The 16,599-nt window shown below is 44.4% G+C and overlaps 1 protein-coding gene across 1 annotated transcript; it reads right to left on the reverse strand.

Annotated features, from left to right (window-relative positions):
• Window positions 1-1,010: 1,010 nt before the first annotated feature.
• On the reverse strand, window positions 1,011-9,760 carry LOC120380101 (olfactory receptor 1020-like). The gene is made up of 2 exons (XM_039497597.1): window positions 8,850-9,760; window positions 1,011-1,065 (listed from the first exon to the last, which is right to left on the reverse strand). The coding sequence occupies exons 1-2, from the start codon at window positions 9,758-9,760 to the stop codon at window positions 1,011-1,013; spliced, it is 966 nt and encodes a 321-aa protein (XP_039353531.1).
• Window positions 9,761-16,599: the final 6,839 nt, after the last annotated feature.

The following is a 16,599-nucleotide window of genomic DNA, read 5'->3' on the forward strand; positions in this document are numbered from 1 at the left end:
TTCTCACTTTCAGGTGACATTGTAAATAAGAAGCCGGCAGCATTATCTCCTGTAAATGTAAGCAAACTTGTTTGTCTTAGTGATTGGCTGAACAAGAAGTAGGACTGAGTGGAAGCTTAGGCGCTAAAGTTTTACATTGTTTTTATTTTTGAGTGCAGTTACATAACTAAAAAAACCTACATTTGTAAGGTGCACTTTCATGATAAAATGATTACATTATGGTATTGTATGAGGTGAATTGAAAAATACTGTTTCTTTTGTTTATCATATTTACAGTGCAAATATTGTAATAAAAATAACAATATAAAGTGAGCGCTGTACACGTTGTATTCTGTGTTGTAATGGAAATCAATATATTTGAAAATGTTGAAGAACATCTAAAATATTTAATAAATTTCAATTGGTATTCTATTGTTTATCAGTGCGATTAAAACTGCAATTAATCATGATTAATTTTTTAAATCATGATTTTTTTTTTAGTTAATAGCGTGAGTTAACTGTGATTAATCAGTAGCCCTACTATCTATCTATCTATCTACCTATCGATCGATCGATCGATCGATCTTTTCCCTCTGTTTTCCCTTTCTAATCTCTTTCTCTATTTCCTCTCCTTTCTCTTTTTTTCTAGCTATTTTAATGTAATATATTTATTTAGATCTACGTTTTTATGACAGTTTTCCCGGCTTGTTGAAGTTCTCTCAGTAATTCTCTACCTTCTTTCAACTTTCAGGACCAGTCTATTTCTACAATGATACACTATATGTTTGGATGTTTGCTCATGATAAGGAAGTATGACACCTGATGCAAGAAAGCATGATTCTTATGTATTGTCTTCTCTGTCCCATGCCGAGAGTTGCAATGGATCGGTCCACTGCATGTGTCTGCTGACAGCTAGTGTATACCAACATGGTGATTGGAGCTCATTCAGGAAACAACATTCTCCACAAGTTATTTCTTCTTTCCTCCATATACAAAAGGTGCCATGGAAAACCACACAACGGTGGCTGAGTTCACCTTGATGGGGTTCGGAGGTCATCCCGAACTGCAAGCCTTCCTCTCTGTCCTCTTCCTGGTTCTGTACACTGTCACCCTGGTGGGGAATGTCGGCATGATCACCATCATCAGCACTGACTCCAGGCTCCACACCCCCATGTACTTCTTCCTGAAGAACCTGTCCTTCCTGGACCTCTGCTACTCCTCCGTCATTGCCCCCAAAGCCCTGCTGTGCTTCTCAACAGGGCACAGAGCCATCTCCTACAATGGCTGTGCTGCCCAAATGTTCTTTTTCTCTCTCTTTGGGACCACCGAGACATTCATCCTGGCCGTGATGGCTTATGACCGCTTTGCCGCCATCTGCAACCCGCTGCGCTATCCAGTCACAATGTCTAAGAGGACTTGTGTTTGCCTGGTGGCAGGCTCCTATCTCTCAGGTTTCCTGAACTGCAGCATCCAGACAAGCTTTACATTCACCTTGTCCTTCTGCGGGCCAGGGGAAATCGATCACTTCTTCTGTGATGTCCCCGCAGTGATGAAAGCCTCCTGCTCTGACACCTTTGCCAGTGAAATGGCGATGTTGGCCGTGTGCGGGTTCATCATAGTGAGCACTGGCCTGGTCATCCTTATTTCCTATGGTTTCATCATCACCACTGTCATGAGGATACCCTCCGCTGAGGGAAGACACAGAGCCTTCTCCACTTGTGCCACCCACCTGGTAACTGTAAGCTTGTTCTATGGAACAATCTTCTTTATGTATGCCCAGCCCGGGGCCATATCCTCCCCAGGTCAAAGCAAAGTGGTCTCTGTGTTCTACACCATTGTCATCCCCATGCTGAACCCTTTCATCTACAGCCTGAGGAACAAGGAGGTGAAAGGGGCCCTGAGAAAACAACTAACAAAGAAAGGCTTTTTCCACTCAGCTCCCTGAAGGATCAAGGCTATTGAAGAGTGAACAAATATTTGGGATGGATGACAATGGGTGCCAAAGACAACAGAATTCCAACAAGGCTCTTCCATGGAACAATGGTCTCAGCTGGTGAATATTATGGGCAAAGGCAGGGATTTTCAATGGCCTAAGGGAATTAGGCACTCAGTTGAACATCTAACTCCCTTTGACTCCTTTGAAAATCCCAGACAAAATGTAAGGGTGATGAATCGGAGGCTCATCTCTATGTTCCTTGGAAGAGGAGCTCTCTCAATTGTGGGGATGGATAGTTTTGTGGTGAAGATGCTGGACTATAACTTGGGAAATCTGAAATCTATTTCTAGCTCCTTCTGTGACTCTGGGCAATCTGCTGAGGCTGAAATGCTGATGGATTTGGATGCCCAATTCTCATTGACTTTATTAGGATTTTAGTATCCAAAATGCTTAGGCAGCTTTGAAAGACCCAACCTTAATCTGTTTCTCAAGTCCCCATCTGTAAAATGTGGCTATTGACAATTCCATTCTCCAGCTCTGTCTGGTTACATGGTGAGTTTTTTGGGAGCACAAACTTTCTCTGGTTGCATGTCTGTGCAGCGGCTGGTAAAATGGGAATCTGAATATAAGTGGAATCTATAGTCATTGCTAATACAATAACTTTGAACCCTGGAGATGCACTGGTAGGGGCAGCTGACAGTCAACCCTACATGATGAAAACCAGCTTCGCAATTCTACTTTGCATGGTTGTTTATCTTTTCCTCTGAACATTGTCAGACTGCATGTACTCCTTTCTATGGATGCTAATGTAAAAGTCTCAGAGAAATAAACTATGGAACTTAGGCTCCCAAGTCACTTAGGGACATATTTTCAAAGATATTTAGGCACCTAAAGAGGGATTTTGGAAAGCACCTCAGCAGAACTGCATCAAATCAAGTTGGATAGAATAGATTATGATGCTTAAGTGAGAAAATCAACAAAATGTCTCTCCTTAAGAGGCCCAGTTCAACTTCAAAAGCCCAGATCCCCAGCTAGTGTCAATTGCCAAAGATCCATTGAACTCAACTCATTGAAACCCCAGTTGGTGTGAAGCAGACATGGCTCCACTGAAGTCAATGGGGCCAGATACCAAGCTGGTGTAAATCATTTCAACCCTGTTGCAGTCAGTGGGGCCAGCTATCACACTGGTGTAGATCATCATACCTCCATTGAGTCATTGACTTCAGTAGACATTTGCTGGTTTATACAATTCTGGTTCTTTCTGTCCCACTCTGTTCAAGTTACACAACCACAGCGTACCTCCTGTAGAACATACAGAAGCAGAAAAATAATTTTGCACACTGGAGTCTCTTCATCTGGTAAAGCATCTATTATAGAATTGTAGAATATAGGACTGGAAGGGACATCAGTAGGTCATCCAGTTCAGTTCCCTGCACTCAAGGCAGGACTATTTAATAGCTAGACTATTCCTGACAGATGTTTGTCTAGCCTGTTCTTTAAAATCTCCAGTGATAGAGATTCCACCACCTCCCTAGGCAATTTGTTCCAGTGCTTAAATACCCTGACAGGAAGTTTGTTTTTCCTAATGTCCAACCTAAACCTCCCTTTTAAGCCCGTTGCTGCTTGTCCTATCATCAGAGGTTAATGAAAATAGTGTTTTTCTCTCTCTTCCTTGTAACAACCTTCTACATACTTGAAAAGAGTTATCATGCCCACCCCCACTCCTCAGTCTTCTCTAGACTAAACAAACCCATTTTTTTTTCAATCTTCCCTCATAGGCCATATTTTCTAGACCTTTAATTTTTTTCTGTTGCTCTCCTCTGGACTTTCTCTAATTTGTCCACCTCCTTCCTGAAATGTGGCACTTAGAACTGCACATAATGCTCCATCTGAGGCTTTATCTATCTATCTATCTATCTATCTATCTATCTATCTATCTATCTATCTATCTATCTCTCTATCTATCTATCTCTCTATCTCATGGACATAGACTGAATGCACAATAGTGAAAGTGAAGACCAGGCCAGGTGGTTTAGACCCCTATTCCCCTGGTTCATGAATCACTCTGGGGCTTCAGTGTCTGGATGTCCAGAGGGAAGCGGTAGTGCACATGCCGAGAGGCAGAAACATAGGCAACCAGGGAGCTTTTACTGCAAAAACTTAGGTGACCAGTTAGTTCAGGCAGCTACCAGATTCAGTAGCAGCCGAGCAGGGATTTTGTGAATACCACTGGATGGGATTTAGGCCCCAACATTGGCAGTTGGATGCCATAGGCACCTAACACCCAATGATTACAATGAGTGTTAGGTACCAAGATTCTGTTGAGAATCCCACTAGGTGTCTAAATAAATCTGGCTCAGTAAGACTACTCAAATGAGTAAGGACAGATTTTAAAGATATTCAGCTCCCATTGGAATGTAAAATACCCTTAAAATCTGTCCCTGTATAAGAGGAGGAGTTCCACTCTAGGGCTGTAAATATTTTGCAGGAGTGGTGAGAAAGAAAGAAAGAAAGAAAGAAAGAAAGAAAGAAAGAAAGAAAGAAAGAAAGAAAGAAAGAAAGTGTTTCGGTTTTGCCACACAGCAATGAAGAGAGGCTGTCATTCACATTCTGAAAATAGAATTCATAGCCATTTATAATTTGATATTTATTTTAAAAAATTGTACATTATGAGACTTATTAACCATATTTACCCAAGAATGATATTCAATAATTAACATCTGGTATTTCCATGGTAAATGGATGATCACAGTGAGTCTGATACAGCGACCCATAGTCCACCTAAATCTCATCTGAGATCAAGGGGATTTTATCTTCTAAAAAGCCTGCAGAATTGGGCCATCTTCTGATCTGAGAAGAGAACAACCCACTTTGCATGAAATACTTAATTCTTTGGGCCAGAAAAGAAGGAGAATGACTCTGCAGCCCGGATGTTAGGGCAGTCCTTTAGCAGTTAGGACAATCAGGTCCAAGTCCCTGCTCCAGTAAACAAAGCAGATCTTCCCAAGGTCAGACAGAAAGAGACAGATCCCCGGGGTTAACACTCTCAGTTAGACTGTGAGAAGTTGGAGAAGCTCCTGTGAGGTGCTGCAGAAGGATGTCTGACTCCAAATGTTTCCATTTTGGGGTATTTGGTTTCTCAGTGCAGAAAACGGAAATGTTCCATGAAAAGCCCCTTTCCATATTTCTGTGTGAAATGGAGCCCACCCCACATAGTGTCCCATCTCTGGCTGTTGAGGATATTTGCTAATACCAGTCATGGATGGGTCATATGTCAGGTGAGGCCAAACTGTGACTAGTGAGCTGCATGCGGCTATTTTACAGGTAAAGTGTGGCTCGTGGAGCCATTCGCCTCCCCACCCCTTTCTCTACCTGCCAGACTGCTGGGGTGAGCTTGGGATCTCTGCCTTGCAGCAGGGTCATGAGCTAGGGGCTTCTGCCCACTGTGGAGAGGGGGTCTTGGGGCTCATCTGCCGGGACTCAGGGCTTCAGCCCCACTCCTGTTGAAACCCTGAGTCGTGGCAGATGCGCCCCAAGACCCCCTCTTCACACTGGCAGGTACCTCCCATGGACTGAATATCTGAGTCCCAGCGGGTGTGTCCCAGCTCTGGAACTTCTGAAGATGGTCATGTGAGGCTCAAGAGGGTCAGTAATTTTGGTTACCCCTTCCATATGTCATTGTAGGTAGTCTCATTTTACCACCCCCTTCATAAATTTATCAAGATCAGTCATAAAGCAAGTTAGGTTTTTTGTCTCCACAGCTCCCCATGGAAGGCTGTTCCAGAACTTCACTCCTCTCATGGTTAGAAACCTTCATCTAATTTGAAGCCTAAACTTAAGAACATAAGAACATAAGAAAGGCGGTACCGGGTCAGACCAAAGGACCATCTAGCCCATTATCTGTCTACCGACAGTGGCCAATGCCAGGTGCCCCTGAGGGAGTGAACCTAACAGGCAATGATCAAGTGATCTCTCTCCTGCCATCCATCTCCATCCTCTGACGAACAGAGGCTAGGGACACCATTCTTACCCATCCTGGCTAATAGCCATTTATGGACTTAGCCACCATGAATTTATCCAGTCCCCTTTTAAACATTGTTATAGTCCTAGCCTTCACAACCTCCTCAGGTAAGGAGTTCCACAAGTTGACTGCGCTGCGTGAAGAACTTCCTTTTATTTGTTTTAAACCTGCTGCCTATTAATTTCATTTGGTGACCCCTAGTTCTTGTATTATGGGAATAAGTAAATAACTTTTCCTTATCCACTTTCTCAACATCACTCATGATTTTATATACCTCTATCATGTCCCCCCTTAGTCTTCTCTTTTCCAAACTGAAGAGTCCTAGCCTCTTTAATCTTTCCTCGTATGGGACCCTCTCTAAACCCCTAATCATTTTAGTTGCTCTTTTCTGAACCTTTTCTAGTGCTAGAATATCTTTTTTGAGGTGAGGAGACCACATCTGTACACAGTATTCGAGATGTGGGCGTACCATCGATTTATATAAGGGCAATATAGATAGAGAATATTCTCAGTCTTATTCTCTATCCCCTTTTTAATGATTCCTAACATCCTGTTTGCTTTTTTGACCGCCTCTGCACACTGCGTGGACATCTTCAGAGAACTATCCACGATAACTCCAAGATCTTTTTCCTGACTCGTTGTAGCTAAATTAGCCCCCATCATGTTGTATGTATAGTTGGGGTTATTTTTTCCAATGTGCATTATTAATGGCCAGTTTATATCCAATTGTTCTTGTGCCAATTTTGACCCTTAAATAACTTCTCTCCCTCTCTGGTGTTTATCCCTCTGATGTATTTAGAGAGAGCAATAATAGGTCCCTTCAGCCTTTGTTTTGTAGACATTTGCATGATGATGATGATGATAATAATAATAATTATTATTATTATTAAATGATTACATATTAATCATTACTTTTCTATGGAAGTAATTTATTACTGATTATTCTAAGAATACTTTTAACAAATTATTCTGAAGAAAAAGAATTTAAAAACAATAAAATAAAAAGTATGTATAATTCAAGGCACCTTTTAAAAGTTTATTCCATCCAATCTGATAACCTGAATATATTCTGCTTCACATTTACATTAATTGATTTTCTTAACAAAATACATTCCCCCCCAAACAAATGTTGTTATGGCAGGAGTCAATAGGTGGCGCTCTTACTTTTTTTCTTAGTGTGAAAGCTCTTTTCAGTCTTTGAAGAAATGCTCTATTGTTAATTTAATATAATATTATTTTGAAGGGAGCTCTTAAAATAGAAAGAAAAATTGTTCTTTATCTAAAGGCAATTCTTGGGCAAAGATACTGCATGGGAATCAGGTGTTGGTTTGGGGGCTCAGATTTCTAAATACCAAGGATTGCCTGTGTAATCTTTCTGAGCACCTCTGTTCCAGGCGATAGTGTAAATAAAAAAGCGAAACTTTGAATCTGTGTAGCTGGTTTCTCCAAAGGAAAGCCAACCTGGAGAGCTCATCATCTGAGACAGAGAGGGAGAGACGGATGGACGATAGCACCTGCAGTTGCTCATTTCCTCTGACATCTCAGGACCAAGGTGTCTGAGCTGAGTGGTGACAAATCAAGGGAGCCAAAATCAAGAGCCACTTTGGAAAATGTTGGTCACGCTGACTTTCTGTACTACATTCAGGATACCCCCATGGGTCAGTAATTTAATCTCTGCCTTGAAGTAGATACAAATTGGAATGTTTTTCCTCTCCTACTTCTGTTCACTATTTGTTAGATTATCATAGAATCTCAGGGTTGGAAGGGACCTCATGAGGTCATCTAGTCCAACCCCCTGCTCCAAGCAGGACCAATCCCCAGACAGATTTTTGCCCCAAATCCCTAAATGACTCCCTGTCAAGGTTCCCTCCCCACTCTGAACTCTAGCGTACAGATGTGGGGACCTGCATGAAAGCCCCCTAAGCTTATTTACCAGCTTAGGTCATCATTAAGCTGCCACCATCAAGTGTGTTCCAAATCTTAGGGAAGGGCCACTTGGAATTCTGCCTTTCCCCAAATATTTCCCAAGTCTCTAACCCCCATTTTCCTGGGCAGATTTGAGACTAATTCCTCCCCTCCCAGACCCCCACCCAAGCCCTTACACCCCTTTTCCTGTGTAGCCTTGAGAGTATACCCTCAGGTGAACACAGATCCAAAACCCTTGGATCTTAAAACAATGAAAAAAATCAATCAGGTTCTTAAAAGAATAATTTTAATTAAAGAAAAGGTAAATATCATCTCTGTAAAATCAGAATGAAAAATAACTTTACAGGGTAATCAGATTTAAAGATCCCAGAGGAACCCCCTCTAGCCTTAGGTTCAAAGTTACAGCAAACAGAGGTAAACCCTCTAGCAAAAGGAACATTTCCAAGTTGAGAAAACAAAGATAAAACTAACACGCCTTGCCTGGCTGTTACTTACAAGTTTGAAATATGAGATACTTGTTCAGAAAGATTTGGAGAGCATGGATTGATGTCCGGTCCCTCTTTTACAGTTGTTTTGCTGCTTTTACAGATCAGACTAACACGGACACCCCTCTGATATCTATCTATCTATCTATCTATCTATCTATCTATCTAATCATTACAAATCTGTTCGTTTGTTTATTTATCCAACGTGTTTTTATTTTGTTGCCCATCACTGTGTTATCTTGGCCAGGGATTTTGAAAGAATACTAAGAGAGAAAGGCATTCCACTCTCATTGCATATGAATGGATTTGAGCACCTAACTCCCTTGGGTCCATTGAAAATTGTTGCCCACCTTTGATAGATCATTATTAGCAAAGCCCCTTGTGAATGTCATCTGGTCTTTGGCTCTTCTCCCTCTATGTGTTATAGAAAACTCTGCTTAGGCCAGATTCTTTGGAGGAGGGAAAGGTGGGAAGACGCCAACCACTGACTGTGACAGGAAGCCTTCTCCTCAATGCCTCTTTAACATCCTTATTTCTCAGGCTGTAGATCATGGGGTTCACCATGGGAATCACTATGGTGTACAGCACAGAGACAGCTTTGTCCTGCTGAGCAGAATATCTTGGCTTGGGCCGCAAGTACATGAAGATCAGAGTCCCAAAGAAGATGGAGACGGCTGTGAGGTGAGAGGTGCAGGTGGAGAAGGTCTTGCGCCTGCCCTGAGGGGAGGGGATCCTGAGGATGGCCATGAAGATGTACAGGTAGGAGATCAGCGTGGTCAGGAAGCTGCTGACACCGATGACGCAGGCCGAGGCCAGGATGATGGTCTTGTTGCTACGGGTCTCGGTGCAGGAGAGCTTCACCAGGGGTGTGATGTCACAGAAGAAATGGTCGACCTGGTTGGCCCCGCAGAAGGGCAAGCTGAATGTGTAGCCAGTTTGGATTAAGGAGTTCAGGAAGCCGCTGGCATAGGAGCAGGCCAGGAGCCAGGTGCAAACCCCATCGGACATGGCGACCGTGTAGAGCAGCGGCTTGCAGATGGCCACAAAGCGGTCATAGGCCATGACGGCCAGCAGACAGCACTCGGTGGTCAGCATGCCGCCGAAGACACAGAACTGCACGGCACACCCCAGGAAGGAGATGGTCCCATCTCCCATCACAAAGCTGTTCAGAGCCTTGGGGATGATGGCAGAGGAGTAGCAGAGGTCCACGAAGGACAGGTGCCTGAGGAAGAGGTACATGGGGGTGTGCAGGCAAGCATCGAGGTGGATGACCAGCAGAAGGCCGGCGTTCCCCAGCAGGATGGTGACATAGCTGACTGAGAAAAGTGCGAAGAGCAGAGCTCGCAGGTCTGGGCTTGATGTGAAGCCCAGAAGGACGAACTCTGTCACCGTGGTGCTGTTTCCACTGCCCATGCTTGGAACCTGACAGGGGGAAAGGAGAAAGGGAATTATCACAGAGGGGCTGGGAACCTCCACTGCTGGTCCTAGTATCTCCATATCTTAATGCTGGGGGACAGACTCTGTTCTCAGTTGGGCCAGAAGAATTCCACTGAGTCACTCTGGATTGACACGGGGTTAAGTGAGAACAGAATTGGGCCCAAAAGGCCAGAGTCCTATCTTGGAATTAAGCCAGATGATAGTGTGCACAAGTGAACAAAGTTCTCTACTGGGTTTTATCCCCAGCTCTGGTAATGGCCTGTTGGGCTATCTAGAGGAAGTCCCATCCCCCTTCTGTACCTCAGTTTACCCACCTGTAAAATGGAGGTAATGATACTAAACTTCAACCTAAAGTGCTGTGAGATCTGAGGGTAAGAAGAACTCGAGTTATTGTTAATTGGCTCTGACTCTGGATTTATACTAGGGTTTCTGAGAGAAGAATTTGCCCCAAAAGTTGGCCTTATCTCTTCTTTCAAAGCCAATTGAGTTATTCTGGATTTACACTGAAGTGCCTGACAGAAAAATTGGGTGCAAATAGCAGAGCCACTTTTTCTTCTGATGCATGTGTCTGACAAAGTGGGTATTAACCCATGAAAGCTTATGCTACAATACATCTGTTAGTCTATAAGGTGCCACAGAACTCTTTGTTGCTTTTTTACAGATCCAGACTAACATCGCTACACCTCTGAAACTTAATTCATGACTGCATGAGTCTAAAAATAGCATTTCTTATATATCTAATGCACCTACATTACTCCCATCACAACAGCATCTAACAACCTGTAATACATTTATCCCCCCCAAAATCCCTTTCATAAATGGAAATGCTGTTACCCCACTTTACAGATAAGGAACCCAGGCAGAGGCTGACTAAGTGACTTGACCAAGGTGCCTGTGACGGAGGAAGGAATTGAATGAGAGGTTTCCAAAGACCCATTCTCACTCAGCCACCTATCTTCTTACCACTCAACCCTTTATTGACTGAGCTTCCTCAGAGGGCTTGTCTCTGCCCCTCAGTTACAGAAAGGCATGAAGCAAGAGCACTGGCAGGCCTAACATGAGGCCAGCTGGGTCTCTTGGTGGTCCTCACTGCATGGCTAGTGTAATTGAAGCACAAAAACTCTGCATCTGGGATTTTCAAAGCTGCCTAAGAGAGGCAGATGCCTCATTGCCATCCATTTGAATAGGAATTGGGGCCCCCAGTTCCTTAGATGGCTTTGGAAACCTCAGCCTCCATTGTGTGTCCGTTCAGGTTGCTGCACACAGCATATTTCTGATGCACAACCTGCATAGCAAGGAAACTAAAACCTGTCCTGACCTGGCAGTTCATGCCATCTACTTCTCCACAAGTCACTGCTGGCAGGACCACTGTGCACCACAGATAATACGCCATATGCTTAACTCTCTGCTGGTGGGGAGACAAGCCTCCCAGCCCCTGCTTCTCCAAATTCCACCCTCAACCTCATCATCGCAAAAGGTTCCAACTTCCCCACCATCGTATCTTCCACAGAGTGCGGTAAAATCTCCCATATTCAGGCTGGGGAGGTGGGGATAAGAAGGTTTGCTTATCAAGGACTACTTACAGGGCCAATCATTTTCACCCCTGCAGCCACAATGAAGGTGGTGGGTCTTCAAAGGTTCCAGGCAAGTAATAGAAAGAGCAGTTTTTGCCAATTAAGCTAAAAATAGGCAGAGAATAGGTTCCAATGATGCTCAGAATGGTCTTTCCCTATGCTGTTTTAACAGGGACCAATCAGTGTTTCCTGTCTCATAGTAAATGTCTGCCTCTTCTAAGCATTGATAAAGAGCTGAGATTATGCGTATCTGGAGAAAGAAGATGGCACGAAGGGACTGTATTGTTCAGCCACAGACGTGTAGTGTATGTTAGACTTATAGTGATCGCCGGATAGATAGATAGAGAGAGAGAGAGAGAGAGAGAGATACAGGAGATTTCATGCCTGGAATTTCCCGTGCCATTGAGCAACACTGAGTTCTTTTTAAAGAGATGATCTTTTCTTTAGCACAGCAGATTTGCTTCTCTTTTCAACTGATATCAATGGAATAACGCCTTGCCCCATGCTGAGGACTCAAGAGTTACTCTGGAATGACCCGGTGACACTGCCACTCTGAAACCTGGTGGGACTGACATCAATGCTAAAAAAAATTATTTTTTCTCTGTAGGTTGCTTCCCCTCCACACCCCCACACCCAACAAAATATTAAATGGAAAAAGCAAATCCAGAGTTCATTTCCCAGAATTTACATTTCCTTGACAATCAAATCCGATTGACAAGATCATTTGTTACCTTTGTCTCCTCAGTGCCCTTGTCTTAAAGACAAGAACATTCTGCAAATAACACCACTTTGACTGGGATTTTCAAAGCAATCGGCCAGGAATTGGGTGCTTCATCTCTGAAAATCCTTGCTGCAGGCTTTGCTCTCTTTAATGGGGCTCGCTCTTCTCTCAAACCTCCTCGCATACATCAGGAGTAACTCCACTGGAATCAGTGGGGCTGTTTCCCCTTCTCATTTATATGGGTGCAAAACACTATTAAATATAACCTGCTAACCTTTTGCCATTTCGATCCATAGCAGAACACTAACCAACGTGCTATGTAACTTCCTTCACAGCTTCTGGTGAGTGGCTTTATCAAGTTTGTTTTGGCAATCCAAATACATGTGATGTACTCCTGTCATCCACCTCTTGCTTGACTCTCTCTCTCTCTTTCTTACACACATACACACTCTGCTAAGTGTTGAGGTGCATTACAATGTTATAGAAGCCATACATACTTCTTCCTATCAAGTGCCATTCTTCCCAGTGTTCTAGAACTCTCTCTTTCTCTCTCATTATTGATTTAATTAGTGTGCTGGTATTGAACAGTGTCACTGGTCTGTAAGACCCTGGGATGGCCATTCGCCCCGCTTTCATAAGGATTGGCGAGGTGCAACATTGTTCAAACATAAACAAGCGCCAAGTGCTGCAAACTTTTCCAAGCAACTTGTTGAATGATCCTTTTCAGAAATAAAAATTCTGAAATGATTTTTTTCATCAAGAAAGTAATTCATAAGCACATGTCCCATGCCATCAGTTCCACAGATTTTGAGTTTGCACCAGCCAGCATTAACTGCCATGTGTGGTCCTGGTCTCCTAATAAGCACAACACCTGGTTGTAAGTGTTGATACATCTGAGCCATCTGATATTGCACTTTAATAGTATCAAGTGCACTCTAACTCACAATGGCCACCAAATCCTGAGGGATGATAACAGAGTTAGGTGACTAGATTGACATGGCCTGCACTTGAATCACTGATTGATTCTTTTCAGAGTAGCAGCCATGTTAGTCTGTATCCGCAAAAAGAACAGGAGTACTCGTGGCACCTTAGAGACTAACACATTTATTTGAGCATAAGCTTTCGTGGGCTACAGCATCCGAAGAAATGGGCGGTAGCCTACGAAAGCTTATGCTCAAATAAATTTGTTAGTTTCTAAAGTGCCACAAGTACTCCTTTTGACTGATTCTTGTAACACATACCCAGCCATTTAAGCCATCCAAGCCTCCTGTTCTTCCACCCAGTTGTGGCTAGATACTGATCGGATATGTGTGAAGCTGCCCCGATTTCTGCTGCTGCGAGCGAGAGGAGAATCATGCTAACTGATTTCTATTAGAAACATTGGGATTGCCAGGTCGGTCAGATCTGAGGTTCAGATAGCCCAGTATCCTGTCTCTGACAGAGGCCAGCACAAGATGCTTTCTGCATGAAGCAGATGTCAGATAATCTGCCTCCTTAGTGGTCTCTATAGTTAGAGATTGCCTTCATCCCTGAAACATGAAGTTTTCTATCCCTCCCAGAAATGTTGTTGCCCTGAATTGTGGTAGCCGTGAAACTCATTGTCTCAATAATAGAGTCAGAACTGAGAAGCTTTTACCCATTTGAAAAAGCAACAAAATTGCTTTCCCACCTACCTGGGGAGCAGAGCTGTGTCTCTTCAATTCAGTCCAAGAGCCAGATGTTTGAACATAGGCAGAGACCTTTTATGTGCCTTGTCGACTGTTTGAGCCTTGGTCTCTGAAGACCTTTCCATGAAGCATGCACAGCACATGGGATTATAGTGCAAAGTGTATCTCATGGAGTTTGTGAGGTCAAAGTTAAGGAGACATGGCTGATGGAAAACAGCATGGTAATGAAGATCTAAAATTACATCTCCCTACAGAAGAGGGACAGTCTATTTCTCTGCGGTCTGCAAACGGCTTGGCTGAATTTTTATGGGACTTTATCGGCCCAGGCACAAAACTTTCCTATGAAGACAGGGATTCATCCAAATCCCATGGAAGTCAATGGCAGCCTTTGAAAGTATTTGGATGGGACACATGAAAATATGAATATACCTTCAGATATTTTACTGATAAAATAAATAATAAAATAAAATAATTAAAATAAAATAAAATAATTACAATAAAATAAAAAGACCAAACTTAGGTGAAGATTTTTGAAGGTATTTAGGTGTTGTTTCACTCAGCATTGCAACAACTAAATGATTTAGGAGCCTAAATCTCATTTTTAAAAGGGATTTAGGCACTTCTGAGTCAAGGGCCCATCAACTATCAGTGGGATTTTGGCTCCTAGGTGCCAAAATCCTTTCTAAAAATGTGAGTTAAGCTGTAAATTAAGTTAGGCATTGCAATGCTGAGAACAGCTACTCCTGCATATGTAAGCAGGGGAATGGTCCCGCTACTGTGGGGAACTTTCCTGGCTTATACACTACCCCGGTTAAATGGGCTAGCGAAAGGATCTGAGTCCTCGCTCCCACTTCCTTTACCCAGTGTCATGCCTGACCTCGAGACTCCCCTTCCAATCTCCCATGTGGCAGAGTCCTCGTAACCCCAACAAGGCTGGGCCCAGGATTCCCAAGGGGCTCAACCCCCAACCCTGCTGGGGTCACTTAAGACAGGGGCTTGAGTGTCCCCACTCCGGGGTGCGCTCTGTGGCACAGGGACATCACAACCAGCATCTCTGGAATGTAAGGGAAGTTCAGTCTGCTCCTCACACGTCCCAGGCCTCCTGTCTAGGCCCTGGATGTGCTGCAGGGAGGCTGCAGGTCGGACTCTTGCTCTGGCAGTGGCCACACACCTTTGGGCTCTGGGTGTCAGGATCCTTCTTCCCAGCATCGCCCCTGTCCCGTCAGGGTTATGATCCCCCTCCAAGTCTGGCCTGCAAGGCCTCTCGGCTGGGGGTGTCTCCCTGCAATGGGCCCCTCGCTCTTCTCAGCTGCTCACTGCACCGAGCTCTGGAATGCTTCAGCCTCAGCCCCGGCTCCAGCTCCACCCTGCCTCAGCATGGCTGCTGCTCTGCCTCCAGCTCCCTGGGCTGCTTCTCTGGCCCTGCTTGCTGCAGCTCTGCTCCCAGCACAGGTCTGCTCTCTGGGCTGCTTCTGTGACTCTGTTCCCAGCACTGACCTGCTTCCTGGATTGTATCACTGATTCTCTCTGGCTGGCACAGCTCTGCTCCCCAGCTCAGCTCGGGCCCCTGCTCTCTCCTTAGCTCGGCCCCACTCTGTCTGACCTAGGCAATTCCAGCTCACACGGTCTATGGGACCCGCCTGGCCTCCTGACTCTCTCATTAGCCTGCCCGCCCTATCAGTCAGGCTGAAGTGAAGCATTGTTCCTGGGGACAGTCAGTCACAGAGTCCTGATTTCCCATCGACCCTTCCCCTTCCTTTTGGTAGTGGGAGCTGGCCAGCCAAAAAAACCCACTGAATTTTAGTAAGGGGCCAACAGTCCCCTTACACATAATTTCAGACATCTGGGCCTCAGTCTTGCAATTTACACTGTGAGGCACCGCATTATATTATTACTGTTATTGTATTGCTGTTGCAGTGTATACGACTCCCAGTCATGGCCAGAACCCCAACAGGCAAGGTGCTATATAAACATTTGGTGTGACATATCTGGGAAGTAGCTACCATATCATTGGGAGATCTTACTGAGATAAGTTTATGTATCACTGTAAACCAGTGACTGTGTGTAATTCCATTGAGACGGGTGACTACGGCCCTCCAGGAACTAAGAAAAGGTGAGTGGGGGAGTTTAGGCAAATTCACTCGCTCTGTAACATCTCCAGAGAGGTACCCACACCTGGACAGGGTCTCATATACTGGCTCAAACTGGATTCTCCTGAGGTCAACAGACAAAGGAAGGACTTCTGGAGAACTAGCCTGAGTTTAAACTGACATGGGGCCTTATTTCTGATCCAGCGAATGTACAGGACCTTCTGTCCCGTGAGGGACCCGCTCCTTAGGGATGGGTTGGAAGGACTCACATGAACCAGATCCCAAGGTGGGAGTTGGGGTGATCTCCGCTAACCTTATTAGCATGCTCGTAGGTTCTTTTCTTGTGTTGAAGAGGTTTTCTCTGAAATGCTTTAACTGTGCTTGCCTCATGGTGACTTATAACTACTCTCAATTACAGCAGTTCATAGCCTTGGAATGGAAAGCCAAACCCACATGCCGATGTATTAAGGCAGTCTGGGAGTAACATAGTGCAGGCAGGGGACTATGCAGCCTGGAATTACCCCAGTCAGGAGGGAGAGAGACATGCAGATCTTCAAAAGGCGTCCTCCATGCAGTAAGACCTCTCACATACGGTGCGTGTGAGGTCATGCTGTGCAGAGGATGCCATTTTGAGAACAACATGGCATTCTCCATGTGGCAAAATTGCCAGTATGCTGTTCTGATGCCATCCGGATCCACTACAGCAGCGGGGGGGGAGGCCAATTTCATGGCTCTATTGAAAAAATGTTGATGACCATGATGA

The sequence above is a fragment of the Mauremys reevesii genome, linkage group 13 (assembly GCF_016161935.1).
Source record: "Mauremys reevesii isolate NIE-2019 linkage group 13, ASM1616193v1, whole genome shotgun sequence".
Taxonomy (NCBI): Eukaryota; Metazoa; Chordata; order Testudines; family Geoemydidae; genus Mauremys; species Mauremys reevesii.

Bases quoted from the DNA above. Each gene is read 5' to 3' on its own strand.
- LOC120380101 (XM_039497597.1), bottom strand. From the start codon at position 9,760: ATGGGCAGTGGAAACAGCACCACGGTGACAGAGTTCGTCCTTCTGGGC. The intron at 1,066-8,849 runs GCTTCCTGTCAC...AGAACCAGGAAG, and splicing joins AAAGAGGCATTGAGGAGAAG to AGGACAGAGAGGAAGGCTTG.